The sequence below is a fragment of the Plecotus auritus genome (genome assembly GCF_963455305.1).
Source record: "Plecotus auritus genome assembly, chromosome: 8".
In the NCBI taxonomy this organism is placed as follows: Eukaryota; Metazoa; Chordata; class Mammalia; order Chiroptera; family Vespertilionidae; genus Plecotus; species Plecotus auritus.
The window spans coordinates 5775482-5795330 of NC_137782.1; the positions used below are offsets into that span (position 1 = coordinate 5775482).

Genomic DNA, 19849 nt, shown 5'->3' on the forward strand with positions numbered 1-19849 from the left:
ACTCAGCGGCCCCTTACACTCAGCGGCCACATACACTCAGCGGCCACATACACTCAGCGTCCACATACACTCAGCGGCCACTTACACTCAGCGGCCACATACACTCAGCGGCCCCTTACACTCAGCGGCCCCTTACACTCAGCGGCAACAAAAACAGGAACGACTTTCTGTAACGTTTTTGCAAAAAAGAAAAGAAGAGAAAAGGAGGCAGCTGTTCATGCAGGGAACCTTCACAGGGAACCCAAGCCCACCCTCCCTGCCCTGCACGTGAGGAGTGTGTCCACGGGCCACGTGTTACGAACGGGTTCGGCCAGAACTCGCCGGGAAAACACGCCTCCCCGTGGCGCCCGCCGGCTTCCCGTAAAGAGGAGATTCCGAGAGGCTGGTCTCCCGCGGGGTGCCCGCAGACCCAGGGAGGCTTTCTGACCAGCGAGGCCCCCGGCAGGCCCGTCCTGTCCTGGGGGAGCCGTCCTGGAAACGTCCACGTGGGCTGTTATCGGTAAGGGACGTGTGAGATGGAAACCAGGAGACACATTAAAAATGTCTGGGTCGCCAAGAAAGAAAGCCTCATGGGCACGCGTCTGCAGAACGCGCGGGGGGTCTTGCCTTCACATTTGTTCGTTTGTTTTAGCGGCAGGAGGAGGGAATGACCAGATGGCCTCAGCCAGGGCTGTGGGTGCCTCCGGAACCCGGGACAGACCCCAGGGCTGCGCGGCGGCCTCGCTCGCTCGGAGCTCAAGCTTGGTGAAGGTGCGTGTTCCCGCAAAGAGCCGAACGCGATGGGGTGGCCGTTAGAGTTTGGAATATTTAATCTCCTTTGGCAACATCTGACAGAATCATGTTCTGAAATTCTTGGAATGAAAGTATAGTAATGATGTGTTTTCTTGGAAGAGAGGAATGAAGAGGTTTATGAACTCAACGAGGACTCCCATTGACACTTTTAAAAATGACTCATCAGATGTAGCCCATCGCCACGGGAGATGGTGCGTCCGATGCCTGAGGAACGCCCTGCAGACCCCACTTCCAGAAATCGGGGGGATGAGGCCCTCCACCCCGAGAAGAATCGTCATTTCCCTAGACCAGTGGTCGGCAAACCGCGGCTCGAAAGCCACATGCGGCTTGCGAGCTGCGGTTTGCCGCTCTGTTGACGGATGAGTTTGCCGACCACTGGACTAGACTAAATGTTACCGTATAGTTGGAAGCCGTGAGGATTAGGCAGTTGTGGCATGTTGTGTGCAGAGAGGTAAAGGGTAGTACATGACAGTGGTCGGCAAACTCGTTCGTCAACGGAGCGGCAAACCGCGGCTCGCGAGCCGCATGTGGCTTGCGAGCCGCGGTTTGCCGACCACTGCCCTAGACGTCAGCACGGGAGGGTAACGCGCAGAACCCAGCCCCACCACGGCTTCGCAGCCAAGGGAACCCCCCCACAGCCTCTCTCCCGATCTCGTCCACGCTTCCCGCGGGGAAGCCCACCACGCCGGGGCTTCGAGGGGCCGGCTCCCAGCACACGTGGGGCGTCTCTCCACGCCTCCTAAGAGAGTCCGCTCAGCCAGCGGCCCCGAACCTCCCTCCGTGGGCATGGGGGAGCCAACAGACGTTACCTTAAAATATCAGACTCACAATGAGGTGGAAAACATACACATATGTATTGCGTATACATTTACACACATATGGTATCTGTTCTGGTTTTTTTTCTTCTTCTGCTCAATAAAATTAGCAGCAGTTACAGATGAAAGACCGTGGTCAGGGTCTGTGTGATTTCTAAGGGCGTCCTGTGTCTTCTGTCCACACACGACTTTTGGAAAATGCTGTTTGATGCAAAGATCCCCCACCGAGCATTTAACATGAGTGTTGTCTCATATCACCGACATTGCCGGGCCAGAGTAAGACAGTTCGCCCAACAGAGCTCTACAGGACGGAGCTAAGTACAATAGATTGTCTCCCCCCACCCCCTCCACAAGGAAGGAACTGTTGGTTTGTTCTGTTTTTTTAAAGATTCTCCTGTCTTTGCGCTTTGGCTATTTTGTAATAAATATCATACCTTCTCGCATCACCCTGCTTGGGTGAGGGTCCCGCCTCGGGACACGCCTGTTGTCTTTTAGCAGCTGTTGAGTGTTGAGTGACGTACAAGGCACCTCTGCGTGTTCTGTACAGCGTTTGTATTGATGTACAAAATAGCCTGCTCACCAGTCGAAACCGTGGTCTGTATAGTGAGCGCTTCTCCTACCCCTCTTGACAGAGGAGGTTTTTAGTGCAAAAGAAAACACCAGCTCGTGTCCCAGCCCCGCTTTGGCACACGTTCCCGGGTCCGTTCCCGGGTTCGTGCGGTGCCAGCGGGGGGACGGGGCTATATCTTGGGCCTCCAGCCGTTGATGAACTGCATGATCTTCTTCACCTGCAGTTTGCTCAGTCGGAAATCCTCCGAGAGGATCTCCTCCGTCAGCTGCACAAGCAAATTCCCGTCGATCTTCTCGGTCACGAAGAAGGATATGACATCTTCCGACAAGCCGATGAACCGCAGGGACTTGGACACCTCCTCGATGGAGAGTCCCGACAGGTCGGCGGGCGGCTGCCAGGGGGAGCCGTCCCCGCAGGAGCGGGGGGCCAGCTGCAGGTGGAGCGGCGAGGAGAAGGGGTACGGGACCGAGAAGATGTCCTGCGCGCCCTTCTGCGCCAAGTACTGGTCCTCGGCCAGGTCCGCGGACCCCGCCGCGGGGTCCCCCTCAGCACCGTCGATCTTCAGAGGCAGAGGCGGGGTTCCGGAGGGGGCTTTCTCTTCCACGGGCCGCGGGGCCCTGGGGGGCAGGGCGGGGCACGACAGGCTCTGCTTGGTGGTGCCGGCCGCCAGCGGCTTCTCGTCGGTGCTCCCCAGGGAGTAGCTGGCCGACTTGGGGCAACCGGAGCCGCCGCCGCCGCCGCCGCTGAATCCTGCAGGGGCCGCGCTGCGGGGGCCGGCCGGGGGCTCGCGGGCCTCCAGGTCCAAGGGTGCCGGGCAGTGTCTGCTCGGCGTGCCCGGCGTCTTCTGCCGGGGGTAGCTGTAGCTGCGGCTGGGGTCCAGCAGGAAGTCGCTGCGGGCGTGGGCCTCCGAGGATGCTCCCGAGTGATGGCTGGGCCAGGAGAGCCGGGCGGACAGCGGGTCCGAGGGGCTGCCCGGCGGGGACTGCAGGTCCACCGAGTCGGGCTTCCCGCGGTGGCATGGGTAGCAGGAGGCGGGGGCGCTGTCAGAAGGGCTGGCGTCGCTTTTGGTCACGCCGCTGAAAGCCAACACAGAAAGGGAGGTTAGCGGCCCGAACACAGGGCCAGCGGCCAAACAGCGACAAGGCCTTCCTTCTCCCAGAGATGCTGCAGCTGAGCTGGAAAGTGCAGTCGGGAAAGTGGACGCTATTTCTTCCCGTGAATTCCTTAAGGACCTGCGAACCTCAGGGAGTTTTTTAGGAAAAGAATCTGTCCAGTAGGGGGCGTGCAGGAGGCAGCCCACCAAGGATTCTCCTCATTGATGTCTCTCTCTCTCTCTCTCCCCCTCTCCCTTCCTCTCTGAAATCCATAAAAACGTATTTTAAAAGACTAAAAAGAGAAGCTTTACATTACTGACGTAGAGTGTTAATTATGGATAGGAACATGATTTAAAATGCTACAGTGGAGATGGTACATCTACGGACGCACTCATATTTAACTAACAAGAACCTCATTGTTGGCGGGTGCCTAGATCTTTCTGATGAGAAACATCGTTCACCATGCTCGGGCGTATCACCAGCAGGGGCCGGATGGATTGGTGGCGTGCACAGCGGCCAGGCTGGAGCGGCGGACGGGCGCCTGGTGCTTGCCACCTTGGCCTGGGACACGACCACATGGCCACCACGACTCTCTTTCCACCCAAGGGCTCGAGGCAGAGAAAACGCTCGGGTGCCGTGCGGGTGCTGGCCTGCGCTTCTGCACTATCGAGTCCCATTGGCAGAAAGAGTTAAATGTCCGCAGAACAAAAGATACCTGCGAAGACGAGCTACCTGAACCCGTGAGGACCAGGGATGGGGATGGGGGGGGAGGGGCGGAATCGTGCAAGTGCGCTGGGCTTGGGCCATGGCGAAAGGGGACTGAGCCAGCCAGCACGCGCTCAGGAGGCACCGGCCGTGGCGCCAGGGGGCCTGAGAAGACTCACCCCCGGCTCACCCCACATCTTCACGGGCTCCCAAAGAGAGCGAGGGGCCCTCTGTTTCCCAGACAGAAGAAATGCCTGGAAGTCACGTGGCGTCACACTGGACGTAGTGAAAGGTTCCTACGAAAAGGGGTGGGCATTGGCCCACGATGACAGGAGCTGTCCTGCGAGAGAAGGCGCTCACCGCAGGGGAGGTCCAGGCGGGACGATGGACACACCTGGCAGCGAGGGATGGCCCAGAAGGGCTCGTCCCGCCTGGGGACTCCGAGGAGAGCGAGTCAGGGACCCTGTCACGGCTGAGTCCCGAAGGCGCTGCAAAGCGGAAGGGACTCCTGCTGATTTGTGAGAGCTGAGAGCTGAGGGCAGCCCACGCATTGCTGCTGCAGCTTTATTTTTTTAAAAAAATTTAAACATATATATAATTGATTTCAGAAAGGAAGGGAGAGGGAGAGAGATAGAAACATCCGTGATGAGAGAGAATCATGGATCGGCTGCCTCCTGCACGCCCCACACGGGGGATCGAGCTTGCAATCCGGGCCTGTGCCCTGATGGGAATCGAACTGTGACCTCCTGGTTCCTGGTCGGTGCTCAGCCCCTGAGCCAGGCCGGCCGGGCTGGACTGCTTGTAAGAGAACCAGTCGGCCTTCGTCACTGAATCCCTCCGGCTCGGGCTCCTTCCTCCTGGGACCCTGGCCCTCATCCTAGCTCAAGACCAACAAGAAAGTCTCCTCTCCCGCCACCTGCCCTGGGGGTGCTCCCTCCGCACTGTTCTCGGGACCCCCGACCCGGCCTGGGCAGAGCCTGCCAGAGTGGCCCTGGCGTGAACTTACATGTCGTGCAGCCCTGACGAGTAGTAGGACAGGGTGGGGCTGGGAGAGCGAGTCTGCGGCCGGGGCCTGGCTGCGCGAGGCGGGACGGAGGGGCTGGTGGACAAAGGCTTGGCGCTTCGGGGCGGAACCGGCGGGGCGTTCAGGAGCCGGCACTCTTCCCTGACCTGGCACGGGAAAGAACACCGTGGGTTAGACAGATGGACAGGGCCCGGCAGCTCCGCCTGCGGGCCCACCGCCCCTGGCAAACGCAGGTGGTACCAGCAGGGCCTCAGGACGGGAGAGGGACACAGAGGATGCCAGAGGCAGAACCCATGCCCCTCCCATCCTTCCTGGGACAGATGCTGATGCTGAGATACCGCGGGTCATTGAAATACAGCAGGGGAAAGGGTGCGTGATGTGCGAGGACAGGAGAAAGAAAATAAGGACATAAAGCAACCGGGGATCAAACTCTCCTTGCCCTTCGGTGGTTTTCACTCACTGTTCAAAGTGAATTCGATTTGACCCAAACCGGAGGGCACAGTGCTCCGTCCCTGGGTCAGAGTTCCTTCTGAAGTCATGCTCAGGGCTTCTCACGTGTAAATGTGCACGTGGATCATGATTCCCCTGGGGATCCTGCTGCCATATAGACTGATTCCGGGACAAAGGAGGGGGCCTGAGAGTCTGCATTCCTCGTAAGCTCTCCGGAGAGACTGATGCTGCTGGATCAGGCCCACACTTGGAGAAGTGAGGCTGTCATAGGAATAATGAAGGCAGCTCTCCAAATCCCCAAGAGAGTACTTTCGTAAAAAAACACATATTTGTATTGATTTCAGAGAGGCAGGGAGAGGGAGAGAGAGAAACATCCATGATGAGGGAGAATCATGGATGGGCTGCCTCCTGCACGCCCCACACTGGGGACCAAGCCCGCAACCCGGGCATGTGCCCTGACTGGGAATCGAACCGTGACCTCCTGGTTCATAGGTCAGCCTTCAACCCCTGAGCCACACCAGCCAGGCCAGAATATGACTTTTTCAAGTGGTGGACATTTTTATGCACTTCTCTGTGCCTGCCAGCAGGGGGCAGCTTATCCCCGGCTCTGCTGGACTACCCTAAACGCCACAGGGGAAAACAGAGCAATTCTGACTTTGGCAAACACAGCCACGCCTGCGTTCAGGCCGAGTCCCCACGGGCTCCTTCCCCTTTGCTGTCAATGCCTTCCTGCCCCAGCAGCTCTGGGGTAACAGAGGCAATGAAACAGCCAGCACCCCTCAGCCTGGCCTCTGAGTTTGGGTAAGACCCAGTGACATGGGTTCACGCTACACGGCACCTTCTGCCACCCGCACGCACACGGGGCTCTAACTGGCCCCGCCTGACGCACCTGCCAGAGGAAACCGGGTGGGAAGAAGAGTCGCCTGTCCCTGGTGACCTGGCAAACTCAATTCTAAGAGAAATGGAAGTGATCTGAAAAATCTGACCCATTGGATCTCTTCCTGGGGCGGGAGGGGTGTCACTGCTGGCACCTGGAGGACCCCTCCTCCTGCTTACGGGGACCCTCTGGTCCCAGCTTCTCCTCTGGAGCAGCTCTTTAGGCAAAAACCCAATCCTCAAAGCGGCAGACCTGCTTCCCCTCCGCGGGCTCTCCCCTTTGCTCCCGGGAAGGCGGAGGAGGAGGAGGAGGAGGAGGAGGAGGAGGAGGAGGGGAGGAGGAAGAGGAGGAGGAGGAGGAGGAGGAGGAGGAGGAGGAGGAGGAGGAGGAGTGGAGGAGGAGGAGGAGGAGGAGAGGAGGAGGAGGAGGAGGAGGAGAGGAGGAGGAGGTCTGGTCCAGGACAGGGCCGTCCAGCTGGCTCGCGGAACCTGCACCACTCTGGGGTCTTCTGAAGACGCTGAGAACCGCCCAGCGTGGCTCAGGGGTTGAGCTTGGACCTATGAGCCAGGAGGTCACAGTTTGATCCCGGGTCAGGGCACATGGCCAGGTTGCGGGCTCGATTCCCAGTGTGGGGCGTGTAAGAGGCAGCCAATCGAGGATTCTCTCTCATCGTTGCTGTTTCTATCTCTCCCTCTCCCTCCCTCTCTGAAATTAAGAAAGAGAGAGAGAGAGAGAGAGAGGGAGAGAGAAGCTAAGAACCAGCCAGGACGTTGGGAAGCCCTGGCTGGGTCGCCCTGCCTGGCTCGTGGGCACACACCCTGTTACAGGACAGTAACCCACACATTGTGTCATCGGCTCCCGCCCGCCAGGGCTCGCAGGCGGCGGCGGCGCTGCTCCTCGCTGGGGACTGTCTGTGGGATCGGGGTGGCGGGGCGACTGATCACAGAGGCGCGCGGTCCGCTTGTGCTTACAGTGTCAGCGGTCACGGGAGACCTGAGGCGACGAGGAGTCCGTCCGCTAACGCTTCCGTTTTTAAAACGGACACGCGGTGATCCCTCAGTCCCGCGGGGAGAGGGGGGAGACGAGGAGGACACGCTTGGTGTTGAGTCCGATTTAGACTTTCCTGCGTTTTGGGACTGGTCATTAAGGCCGACATCTCCTTAGAGGCCGCTCACCTAGATGCCAGCGAGCATACGAGCCGAGGTCCATTGCCATGTGCGTCTTAACTGGCCCAGCTGACCCGGGGAGAACGTCGCTGAGGCTGACCTCGGAGACATCCTCTCTCCCAACCCCAGGCACTCGAGGTCCCTCGGAGCTGGTCCTGCCACCGCCTTCCCCAACGGGGCACCCTAGAGCAGGGGTCCTCAAACTTTTTAAACAGGGGGCCAGTTCCCTGTCCCTCAGACCGTTGGAGGGCCGGACTATAGTTTTAAAAAAAACAAACTATGAACAAATTCCTATGCGCACTGCGGGCCCCAGATGCGTCGGCTGCTAAGCAGGACAGGCAGCGGCCCCCGGCGGGCCGGATCAATGTCCTCGGCGGGCCGCATGTGGCCCGCGGGCCGTAGTTTGAGGACCCCTGCCCTAGAGCCTTCCACAGGCTCCCGCCTGGGAGGGGATGGCGCCAACCTGAGAACTAGTTACTGTTCCGCAGGGAGGGGACACTGGGCCCACCGTGCCTGCTGGCTGGTCCTTCTGTTCGCTTCCAATGCAGTCTATTCCCTTTTGCTTTTGATAAATGCATTTTTATTGATTTCAGAGAGGAAGGGAGGGGGAGAGAGAGGTAGAAACACCAAGGATGAGAGAGAATCCCTGATTGGCTGCTTCCTGCACACCCCACACTGGGGATGGGGCCTGCAATCCAGGCATGTGCCCTGACGGGGAATTGAACCGTGATCTCCTGGTTCATAAGTCGATGCTCAACCACTGAGCAACACCGGCTGGGCTGCAGTCTATTCTTTTTTTTTAATATATTTTATTGATTTTTTACAGAGAGGAAGGGAGAGGGATAGAGAGCTAGAAACATCGATGAGAGAGAAACATCGATCAGCTGCCTCCTGCACACCTCCTACTGGGGATGTTCCCGCAACCAAGGTACATGCCCTTGACCGGAATTGAACCTGGGACCCTTCAGTCTGCAGGCCGACGCTCCATCCACTGAGCCAAACCGGTTTCGGCTGCAGTCTATTCTTAAACAGACTGAAGTCCCACCGGAGGCACAGGAGGAGGCACCTGGATCAGCAGGACCCACACCCCCTCCCCCCCACGCCTGTGCTCAGCCCGGGCAGGTGTTCTGCCTTAGGCGGCTGTCGCTGGCCCTCGCAGGTCCTGGGTGACCTTTGCCTACAGGTAGGTACTATCGGGCACGAGTCGCCTGGGTGTTGGCAGGGACTGCCAGGCTCCCACAGTGCATGACGGGCCAGGAGCACACCTGGGTCCGGGAGCAGCAGGAGGGCCCGCCCACCCGACCCCGAGCCCGGCCTCCCAGCCGTTCTGGGCTCCGCGGCTCGCTTCCTGCACCTGCCTGCTCCTCACACCAGCCCTTCCCTTTCCCACACGCCCAGCGACTCACTTCTTGTCACACCTCAGACCCCTCGGTCCAGGAGGAAGACACTGTCCTCACTTCCCGCAGCAGGCCACAACCCAGGGCGGCACAGAAAGCTAATTCATCGCAAAGCGAGGTGTTCTGCTCTTTCTAGATCTGCCACTTTAAGTCTAGAGGCACACAGCGGGCGAGAGCAGGTTTACAGCTGTTCGCGTGGAAACAGGCCAATCAGGAATAAATGCTAATCTATACTAATAAAAGTGTAACATGCTAATTGGAACGGGTGACCGGACATCTTCCGGACGTCTGACTTCCTTCTGGACAGTTTGGGGGGCGACCAGGCCAGCAGGGGGCCAGTTAGGGGGCTATCAGGCTGGCAGAGGGACAGTTGGGGGGCGACCAGGCCAGCAGGGGGCAGTTGGGGGGTTGCCAGGCCAGCAGGGGGGCAGTTGGGGGACAACCAGGCAGGCAGGCAGGCGAGTGGTTAGGAGCCAGCGGTCCCGGATTGCGAGAGGGATGTCCGACTGCAGGTTTAGGCCTGATCCCGGGATTGGACCTAAACTGGCAGTCAGGCATCCCTCGAGGGGTCCCTGATTGGAGAGGGTGCAGGCCGGGCTGAGGGACGCGCCCCCATCCCCCCGTACACGAATTTCATGCACCGGGCCTCTAGTACAAGAATAAACTGTGTCTTGCGGACTCACAGCTGTAAACCCACTTCTGCCCACCCTCTATTCTCAGGGTGGCATGTTCAGCTGATGGCCATCGAACACACCCACATAATTTAATGGGGGGTGGTTCGGTTATGAAAGTGTCTACCCTGGGGGCTACCAGCCGGGATCATAGGACCCATCTCTTCCATTGTCCCCCAAACCTCCAAAACATGGCCATCACTTTCCCTTTTCCCACGTACGACATTCATTCCATCTTGCTATTGGACATATACATTCACTCCATCTTGCTACCGGTTTGTTCAGATGTACGGGGCGTGCCCATCCCATGCTCCCCGAGCTGGTGTTTTATACACAAAGAGGCAGCTCCTGGCACTCGCTGGGAGGGAGGGGGACACACACCACTGAGATGCCAATCGGCTGGGGGACAGAAGCAGGAGCGAGGGTGAGCGGGTCACCGGGAATCGTCTCCAGGTGTCAGAAGAAGAAATTCCTCGGGAATGGCACGGAGCAAGTCTTGAGGAAGAAGGAATTCGCAGTGTCAAAGGTGTGGAGGCGTGAGAGCCCGCCCGGTGCTGTGGCCTGGCGGCGTCGGTGAGGAGGTAAAGCTGGTGCCTCTCACCGGATGGGAAGGCGGGGGGGGGGGGGGGGGGAAGGGCGGGGCTGGGAGAAACCAAGGAGCTCCGTGTTGAAGCTGCTGAGCTGCAGCTCGACCTTCTGTCCAGAGGATCTGGACCCGGAGGCACCGAGATCTCACTGAGCAGCGAAGCAGAGCCGGCCACGGAGGCCGGGCCGGGGAGACAGAGGGGGGGAAGCCTGTGGGCCCATCTTACCGCTCTCTGAGCAGAGCCATGCTGGAGGGCGTCCGGGGGCGAGGTGGCCGCCAGGAGGAAGATAGAGGAAAGGCGGAAGGATGTGGGGAAGCCTGGTAGGGTCTGGACCTTACGAAATAGTTAGCAGGTTACTGGGGATCTTATCAGGTGAAGCCTGGGTCCAGAGAGGGGGGCAGAAGCCGGTCCCAGGGAGTCAGAGCTAGAACAGGAGGTGAGGATGGCCAGTGAGGCCAGACCACTCTTTTCAGGAACACTGGCCGGAAGCAACGGGGAGCCCGTTATTCGAAAGGGCACAGGACCGAAGGAGGCATGTGTTTTTAATTTCTATTTACTTATTTTTAAATATATTTGTATCGATTTCAGAAAGAAAGGGAGAGGGAGGGAGGGATAGAAACAGCAACGATGAGAGAGAATCATGGATTGGCCGCCTCCTGCACGCCCCCTACTGGAGATTGAGCCGGTAACCCATGTCCCCTGACTGGGAATTGAACGGTGACCTTCTGGTTCATAGATCGACGCTCAACCCCTGAGCCACACCGGCCGGGCTTTATTTTTGTTTTTTTATTTAAGTCGGAAGGAACTTGAAAAACGTGCCGGGTATGTACAGATGACCAGGGGGCTGAGTGCACATGGACCCCTGGGACCTGCGCTCTCCTCTCCCTTAGGAGAGAAGCGAGGACACACGCTCTGCTGTTGGCTCTCGGCCTTCGCCGTCATGGCCACGGAGAGCCAGGCGAGTCCGCAAAGGCCGCGTATCACCGGGCAGCTGAAGCGAGGACGGAAGACACCCCGAGATCAAATGGCGCGGGGAAGCCTTATGCTTCTGAGTGAGGGCGGTCAGCGTCGTCAGAACCCAGCCCCGATCTGCGGTCAAATCAAACGCATCGCCGAATGGGACTATTGGCTTTTTCCAGAACCCTGTCCAGAAAGCTCCACGGGACCACCCACCACCTGGCACGGGCATTGAGCCTCCCTGTCCCCTCTCCACCGCCGACGTCGCTAGCTCTTTAGCCGGCCGAGAGCCGAGCAGAGGGCCGAGGGCCAAAAACTGGTGAACAGTGGCCAGCGAGGTCGGCTCACCACACAGCCGCTTGTGAAAAAGGATGGGTGCACAGGATCTGTTAAAAGGACCACTCACGGGCGCATGACTGGAAACAGCTACACGCAGATGTGGGGACCATTCAAACCGCCACACAATCGGAGCATCGCATACACATGACCTACGAACTGACGTCTTTGGGACGTGGACTTCCGCTGACACTTCCTAGGAATGACAGGGAGGTAAGGAACAAAACACACACCCCGTGTTCCCGAGTCGGCACAGTGGGAATGGGGGTTTGTGGGGTGATGATGTTTCTTGAAAAGTCCTTGCTTCTTGGAATTCCCTATTTTTCTCCCATGGAAGAAGTGACACTCACACGCCCCATTCACTAACTGGACCACGGAGAAAAGTTAAGACAAGTAAGTAGTATACTTACTATGAATGTATTTTGCTTAACTGTCTTTTTCTTTTTGGAAAAAAAAAAAATCTGCCCTAGCCGGTGTGGCTCAGTGGATAGAGCCTCCGCCGGCAGACTGAAGGGTGCCGGGTTCGATTCCGGTCAGGGCACATGCCCGGGTTGCAGGCTCGATTCCCCATAGGGGGCGTGCAGGAGGCAGCCCATCAATAATTCCCTCTCCTCATTGATGTTTCTATCTCTCTCTCCCTCTCCTTTCCTCTCTGAATCAATACAAAAATATATTTTTTTTAAAGAAAATTTCATAGCAGCGGTTACTCCACTGTTACATCAAAGGCAATGAATCTGGAGACGCCTGCTGACGGCCGCACGTGGGGGGTGAAAATCTCAAAGACGCCAGGGCAGTCACTCCGGGATCCGGGTACCTAGGCAGGGAAGGGCCATTCTGTTTCTGTGTGAAGACGATCCGGGAAACACACAGACCACGGACGGACTCACCTTTCCTGTGGGTTTTCTGCTCTAAAAGCCGACCTCGGGCCCCTGCCGGCGAGCGATCGAGGACGGCAGTTTGGTGACCTCGCTGCCTCGAACTTGGTGACTTTGCCTTCGCTGCCTGCCCCCTGCCCCGCGTGTCCCCTTTCTTCCCACACTCCCTCTCCCAGAGAGCAAAATCGTTACAGCCGTCAGAGATCTTATTTATAAAGAGGCTTTTATACAAAGAGTTCATAACCCCGTCGGGGATCCATCGGGGCATTTGCAGCCCAACAGAAATTTAAGTTTGATCACGACAAAACGGCAATAGACGAGCCTCTATTTGATGGAGGACATGAGGGCAGAGATGGTTTAGAGGTGCTCCTGACGCTCCGATGCGGAGGTTTCTTGACCAGCGTTCTGCACCGACAGGGACCCGGTCTCAGCCAGCCTCCTTGTCCAAGCCCCCGGGGAGGGGGGCGGGGGGTGCAGGAGGCCGACAGGGACCCAGTCTCAGCCAGCCTCCTTGTCCAAGCCCCCGGGGAGGGGGGCGGGGGGTACAGGGTGCAGGAGGCCGCTCCGGGGGCAGAAGGGCAAGTGGGTCTGAAAAGGGGGCTTGTTTAAACCCGAGGGTGCTTCCTGGGCTCAGGGAGAGAATGTGCCATTGGTCAGGGGGCAGAAAGGACTTTTTCTGAGCAAGGAGTATGATAACACAGGATACATATCTATGTTTACGTGGTGTATGGCTCTCCCAGGAATGCGATTTTATGCAAATGCTATCTGAGAGTCAGACCTGAAACAAGAGCTACCCCATAGAATAGGGGTCCTCAAACTACGGCCCGCGGGCCACATGCGGCCCGCCGAGGACATGGATCTGGCCCGCCGGGTGCCGCTGCCTGTTCCGCTTAGCAGCCGACGCGTCCCGGGCCCGCAGTGCGCATAGGAATTTGTTCATAGTTTTTTTTTTAAACTATAGTCCGGCCCTCCAACGGTCTGAGGGACAGGGAACTGGCCCCCTGTTTAAAAAGTTTGAGGACCCCTGCCATAGAACTTTCTAACAACTTTATTAGCAGTGTAATCATGGCAACTTTCCATGGGCACAGGAGAAAAAAAAACAAAAAAAAAACCCGGCCGAGGTTTCATTTAAAAACAAATTACCTACATGAAACCGGAGGCAATTAGTTTCAAAATTACTGAAACACAACAATAATTTAGTCCTTCTTTCAGTGAACAAGGGGGAGCCTGGGTGTCAGGCTTGCTCACAGAGTACACCTCAAAGGCTGTGATTAAAATTAATTGAATGTCAGATGCCTTAGGAGACTCATTAATTAGCCAACTCCTGAGTGAGTCCTTTGGTAGAGCAATTATTCTGAAAAGTAAATAATCACTTCCAGATTAATATTTTTAGTACCAAAACCTTGAATATTAATACGTCAGGCTTATTTAAGAAAAACCTGTCCTTTAATGCCTCGATCTAATATTAATATTTGGCAGAGGGGAAAAGTCCAAGGACAAAATAAATAGAAATTCAGAGTAGAGTCAATTCTCATAGCCACTTTCCCCAGTTTATAAGGAACCCTACTTTTAGCCCGGCCGCTGTGGCTCAGGGGTTGAGTATCAACCCATCAACCCATGAACCAGGAGGTCATGGTTCGATTCCAGTCAAGGGCACATGCCTGGGTTGCAGGCTCGATCCCCAGTGATGTTTCTATCTCTCTCTCTCTCTCTCTCTCTCCCTTCCTCTCTGAAATCAACTTAACCCCCCCCCATATTTTTATAGCATTTACTTATTTTTTTACATGATTATATATTTATTCCATATTTTTTTGCTTTGCTTTCATTTCAGCAAAATCACTATATTATTTTAATCAAGATTTCACATAATTTGTACCCTCTTGACAGAAATGTCAGACTTTTAAAAAAACTGAAATTCTTTATCGTTTAAAGTATTAAATGAGTCTCCTTTTCCCCCCACTGGCCTCTCCCCGGCCGCTCCCACCCCCAGGGCACATGCCCTCAGCCCCCTATCGCCTGTGTCCATGGGCTATGCTCACATTATGGCATTTATTTTTAAGCCTTAGGTAGTCACGTGAGGCCCCTGGTTCTGCAGGGCGGACACCTGCGGGCTGTGACATCTCGAGGAAGAGCGAGTCAAGGCCGCTCCTCAGCCTTCCTCTCTCTATGGGTCTGCGTGGAACTGCCAGAGTCGGACCTGCGTCTGCAGCCTTAGAGCCACAGGGGGCCCCTCCCCCAGGGGAGAGCCTCGTGCTGGGGGCCCACACGATGCCCAGCGTGTCTGTGGCTCCCTTACAGGTTTATCCCGGTTCCACATCTGGCTCCACCACCAGGGAACCATCACGCACCACTCAGCTTATCAGGTGGACATTTTTACAGTCAGATGCAAAGCATGTTTTGCTATTTTTAAATTCAGGTTTTTGCAATATCCCAGAGACCCAGGGAGATGAGACCATCACACGCACTTCTGGAACGTGGAGACCCCTGGCCCCTGCCCGGTGCTGGGGCCTCGGGGGGCAGGCTGTGGAGGCAGGCGTGCCTGTTCCCATCCCTGTCCCCCTCAGCCTCCCTGACTCTCTGGAGAGGCTGGATCCCCTAGATAGAAAAGGACAGAGGCAAAAACTCCCCCCAAATCGTGACCCTACGTCAAAGTCCATCCTGTATTAAGTGGATGGATTTTGACTCCTACCATTCACTGGATGCCAGGGAAAAGTGCCAAGGGCTTCGTACCACACAGTCACGCAGTGCAGAGGTTAGACGCCCACAGGAAATGGCTCGGGAGGTTAAATATTTCGCCCAAGGTTCGCAGCTGCTAAGTGGTGGAGGGAGCTCCGTGCCTCCGGTTCCCGACCCCACGGTATGGCCGCTCTCCCTGCCCCCCGTCCAGCGCCAGAGAGGGCCGTGGACCCCCCAGCACGCCGGGCACTCCCTCTCACGCTCCTTCCGTCCTTCAGCCTGTGGGAGGCAGGTTCAGACGCACCCCGTCACGTCCGCCCTTACTGATCTAGGTCCAGTCACCATGGAAAGAAATTCACCCTTTAGTTCGTGTTTTTCTCGAACCCCAACCACCCAGTATGCTGCGTCACAGGAGCTTGATTTCCGATGGACATCCAGCCTTGTAACAGGAACGTATGCTGCCACCCATTCTGGACTCAACCCCTCCGCGCTGCCCACAGGCTGGGGGCATCCCTGCCCACATCCAGCCTCGTAACAGGAACGTATGCTGCCACCCATTCTGGACTCAACCCCTCCGCGCTGCCCACAGGCTGGGGGCATCCCTGCCCACATCCAGCCTTGTAACAGGAACGTATGCTGCCACCCATTCTGGACTCAACCCCTCCGCGCTGCCCACAGGCTGGGGCATCCCTCCCCACATCCAGCCTCGTAACAGGAACGTATGCTGCCACCCATTCTGGACTCAACCCCTCCGCGCTGCCCACAGGCTGGGGCATCCCTGCCCACATCCAGCCTTGTAACAGGAACATATGCTACCACCCATTCTGGACTCAACCCCTCCGCGCTGCCCACAGGCTGGGGCATCCCTGCCCACATCCAGCCTTGTAACAGGAACGTATGCTGCCACCCATTCTGGACTCAACCCCTCCGCGCTGCCCACAGGCTGGGGGCATCCCTGCCCGTCAGGGAGGGTAACGGATTCTTGTCACCGTTGCAGTGCAACTTGGTGTAAACCAGTGGGATGACCGTAAGCTCCTTTTACGACGTTCCTTTCACGACTCTCAGGAAGCGCTGCCATGTCAACAGCCAACCCGGAGTGAACACGCTTGGTTCTGCTGCTGGAGAAGAAGGAGGGTATGTGTCTCTGGGTTCCCAGCCCCAGGCTGGGCCCTGCTGCACAAGCTTTGAGAAGGTTGTGGTCTGTAGCTTTGATCACGTGTAACTCACAGCCCAGAGCTATCTGAAGTCAAACGTGCTGTTTATAGGGTTTCATGCAATATACAGCCTTCCCGTCACTGCTCTCCAAAATGGCACGTCGAAGAGGAAAACATACAAGGAACAGGCCTTGCAGACCGTCACTCACGCAGTCACCTGGAGGAACAGCTGAGACGTATAAGCCAGTGCCCAGAGCACAGATATGGAGAGAGGCCCACAGTGCTATGAAAGAGAGGCTGTGTTTAGAATAAACGTAAGAGACAAGGATGATGATTCACTTAAGAGAGATGGTCAAGTCATTCTGATTCGAGGGCCCTTGGCACAATTTGCCACCATCTCGTGAGCTGGGCCTGCCCCTCAGCCTGGGCTCGCCTGCCACAGTCCCCGGGGCACCGCGGCTGCTTCCCCCCAGGCCTGGAGCCAGGAGCGGTTTGCTTTTCCCTCGGACACTCCTGTTAGGAAGGGAACCGTCTCTCACCTTGTGGTGAGGTAAGTGGCACCTTTGTTTTTTTTTTTTTTTTTTTTAAAAAAAACAACCATATTAAACAATATTTACAAAAACACATAAGGACTAGAGCATCTATACTAATAAAAGGGTAATGTGCTAATTAGACCGGGAGACCTTCCGGACAAAGCCATGGTGGCGGGGCCGAGGCAGAGGCGGTTAGGGGCGATCAGGCCGGCAGGGGGGACAGTTGGGGACGAGCAGGCCGGTTGGGGTGGCAGTTGTGGGTGAGCAGGCTTGGTGGGGGGGGGGGAGTTAGGGGGACTTAGGCTGGTGAGGGGGCAGTTAGGGGTGATGAGGCCGGAAGGGGGGCAGGTGGGGGTGATCAGGCTGGCAGGCAGAGTGGTTAGGGGCAATCAGGCAGGCAGGCAGGTGAGCAGTTAGGAGCCAGTGGTCCTGGATTGCGAGAGGGATGTCCGACTGCCGGTTTAGGCCCGATCCCTCGGCAGTCGGACATCCCCCGTGGGGTTCCAGATTGGAGAGGGTGCAGGCCAGGCTGAGGGGACCCCCCCCACTTACGTGCATGAATTTCGTGCACCGGGCTGTTAGTACCTTATAAACAGCCATATTGAGCACAGAAGAGAAGAAGGGGGTCACGTTTCTGGGGATCTTGCTGGTCCCACACCTAGTTCTCTCCCTTAGAGTGTGGGTGGGAAAGCTGACCAGCCTAGCCTGGGTGACAGAGATGCAGCATGATCGTTGGAGGGGACAGAGTTCTCCTCATTTGTACAGACAGGAACAAAGCCCGTCAACACTGCTGGGCAGAGAGCACAACCGCCCGCTGTAACCAGGCCCCCGAAGCAGGGAGTGCAGGACGGAATCAGGACGGACGGACACACTGCAAAGGGCCACTGTACCTCGGACTGCCTGGGTCACGGGCCTCGGCAACACAGAGTTCACCGCCCACCACCAGCCCTGCTTCCCTTCCCGTGAAAGACGCTCTCTCTGCTGTTCCCTGGCCCCAGCACCTTCTATCCTAAAGACTGGGGCGCAGAGAGCGCCGTCCCAGACACTGTCTCCCTGGAAAGCTGGGCACCATCCTTAGTTATCAGGCGGAAGAGCTGGGAGACACGGGGCTGGTCTCTCCCCCAGGACTTCCTCCCTTGGCGCTATGCAGAGGACTTCTAGTTAATTCTACGGGAGCACTTGGATTTCTGCCCCATTCACGTTCCCTCCGGACAATCCCCAGCTGACGCCACATCGGACAGCCACGGCGTCCTCTGGATCCCACACACGCGCTACAGAGGGGAAACTCGTTTCACGGTCACCGAACCAGTACAAAGCGCCGCTTCCTTTCAAAAGTCTAATTTTTAAAAAAATATATATTTTATTAATTTTTTACAGAGAGGAAGAGAGAGGAGAGGGATAGAGAGCCAGAAACATCGATGAGAGAGAAACATCGATCAGCTGCCTCCTGCACACCCACCACTGGGGATGTGCCCGCAACCAAGGTACATGCCCTTGACCGGAATCGAACCCGGGACCCTTCAGTCCGCAGGCCGATGCTCTATCCACGGAGCCAAACCGGTTTCGGCAAAAGTCTAATTTTTTAAAGCAAATCAAACGAGTTCAGGTGTTCATAAAACATCGCTGTGATTACAGCATTCTATAAACACTGGACATGCTCCGAGAAGGTTCTCCTACAACATCATGAGAAATCACAGCTTAGACCGGAGGCCACTTTTCTTTTCCTGTAAGATTTGCTTTTAGTTTCAAATGTAACATGTTTCTCTTGGTACCAAGGTCACGGTAGAGCCTCCGTATTTATGTTCTTCCTCATCGTACGTGCCACAGGCAGACACAGATTTCTACCTTTAGACCTGGTTACATAAATGACGGGGTGTGAGCACCATGTGGGAGCCCATCAATGACTCAACCATCAGGAGTTCCCACTACCTGCCACGCAGGACCGAAGTCCGACGGGAACAGCTCAGGTCAGGGCTCCGAGCTTCAGGAAACACTAACTATGTGGCTGAGGGGAGACTCAAGCCGCCTGGAGTCCCTGCCAGGAGGAGTGTCCTTGGACTTCCTACCTGTCTTTTGGGGAGCATTCTCTGATACGGATGAAAAGACCAAGGATTCGCCGAAACCGGTGTGGCTCCGTGGATAGAGCGTCGGCCTGCGGACCGAAGGGTCCCAGGTTCGATTCCGGTCAAGGGCATGTACCTTGGTTGTAGGCACATTCCCAGTAGGAGGTGTGCAGGAGGCAGCGGATCGATGTTTCTCTCTCATCGATGTTTCTAACTCTCTATCCCTCTTCCTTCCTCTCTGTAAAAAATCAATAAAATATATTAAAAAAAAAAAAAAAGAAAAGACCAAGGATTCTAACCCTGCCAAGACTTCCCCCAAACAGCCCAGCACCTCCCCTGGGTAGAGGGGTCGCTGAGCTTGTGCCTGAAGGTCAAGGAGCAGGAGAAAGCCTAGGCCTGCGGTTCCTGGGGAGTTCTCAGGTCCTGGGACAGAGGACCAGAAGCGGTCCCCCCTCAGGAAACGGCGGAGCGCGGGCCAGCGTGGGCAGCCGAGCATGGCACCTGGCGCAAGTGCTGTTGGACGTCCTGGTGTCCATACCTGGCTCCAGCTGCGGGGCCACCACTGCCCCCTGCAGCCTACTCAGCCCTTCTACCCGCCCATCACCACTTCCTGTGTATCCGCGCCTGTCCCCGCTCCCACACCTTTGCTCTGCTACTCCGGGATGTCCTTCCTTCTCGTCTCTCTGCTTTTCCAGTTTACTATCTACATTCCTTGAAAATGTCATAAAGGCTTCTTTCATTCATCACACCGTAAGAGCTTTCTTTCTCCTGTGAACCCCACACGTTATCGATAATCCACGATCACAGTTTAACTGGTATGCTAGTCCCCTCTTTTCATCTGTTACCTGCCCTACAAACGGAAAGGTGCTAGGGTTCAGAGCCCGGGTCTCACTGACGGTCCTATTTCTCGAATCTCACCCCCTAGGTAATTCCGTGGTTTTGACATGGGGTTCTGCACCGCGCCAGGGTTCCGGACAGGTGTGCTGGCCACCTGGTGGGGCGGAGAGCGCTCTGGGGCTTCCGTCAGATGGGTTTTTATTTTGTCTGTTGACTGTGTTTGATATGAGTCCTTTCCTTTAAGGAGCCTGCTGGAGGTAGGAGAAACC

At 56.6% G+C, this 19849-nt stretch overlaps 1 protein-coding gene across 3 annotated transcripts in view; it reads right to left on the reverse strand.

The window, feature by feature from the left end:
* Positions 1-1628: 1628 nt before the first annotated feature.
* The window catches only part of GAREM1 (GRB2 associated regulator of MAPK1 subtype 1), a 175395-nt gene continuing 157174 nt past the window's right edge, over positions 1629-19849 (reverse strand). For all 3 annotated transcript variants that reach the window (XM_080685356.1, XM_080685357.1, XM_080685358.1), the window contains 2 exons: positions 4984-5147; positions 1629-3254 (listed from right to left, as the gene is read on the reverse strand). In XM_080685356.1, coding sequence (XP_080541482.1) covers positions 2348-3254; positions 4984-5147 — 1071 coding nt within the window. In that variant the 3' untranslated portion in view covers positions 1629-2347. The remainder of the gene's footprint in view (positions 3255-4983; positions 5148-19849) is intronic.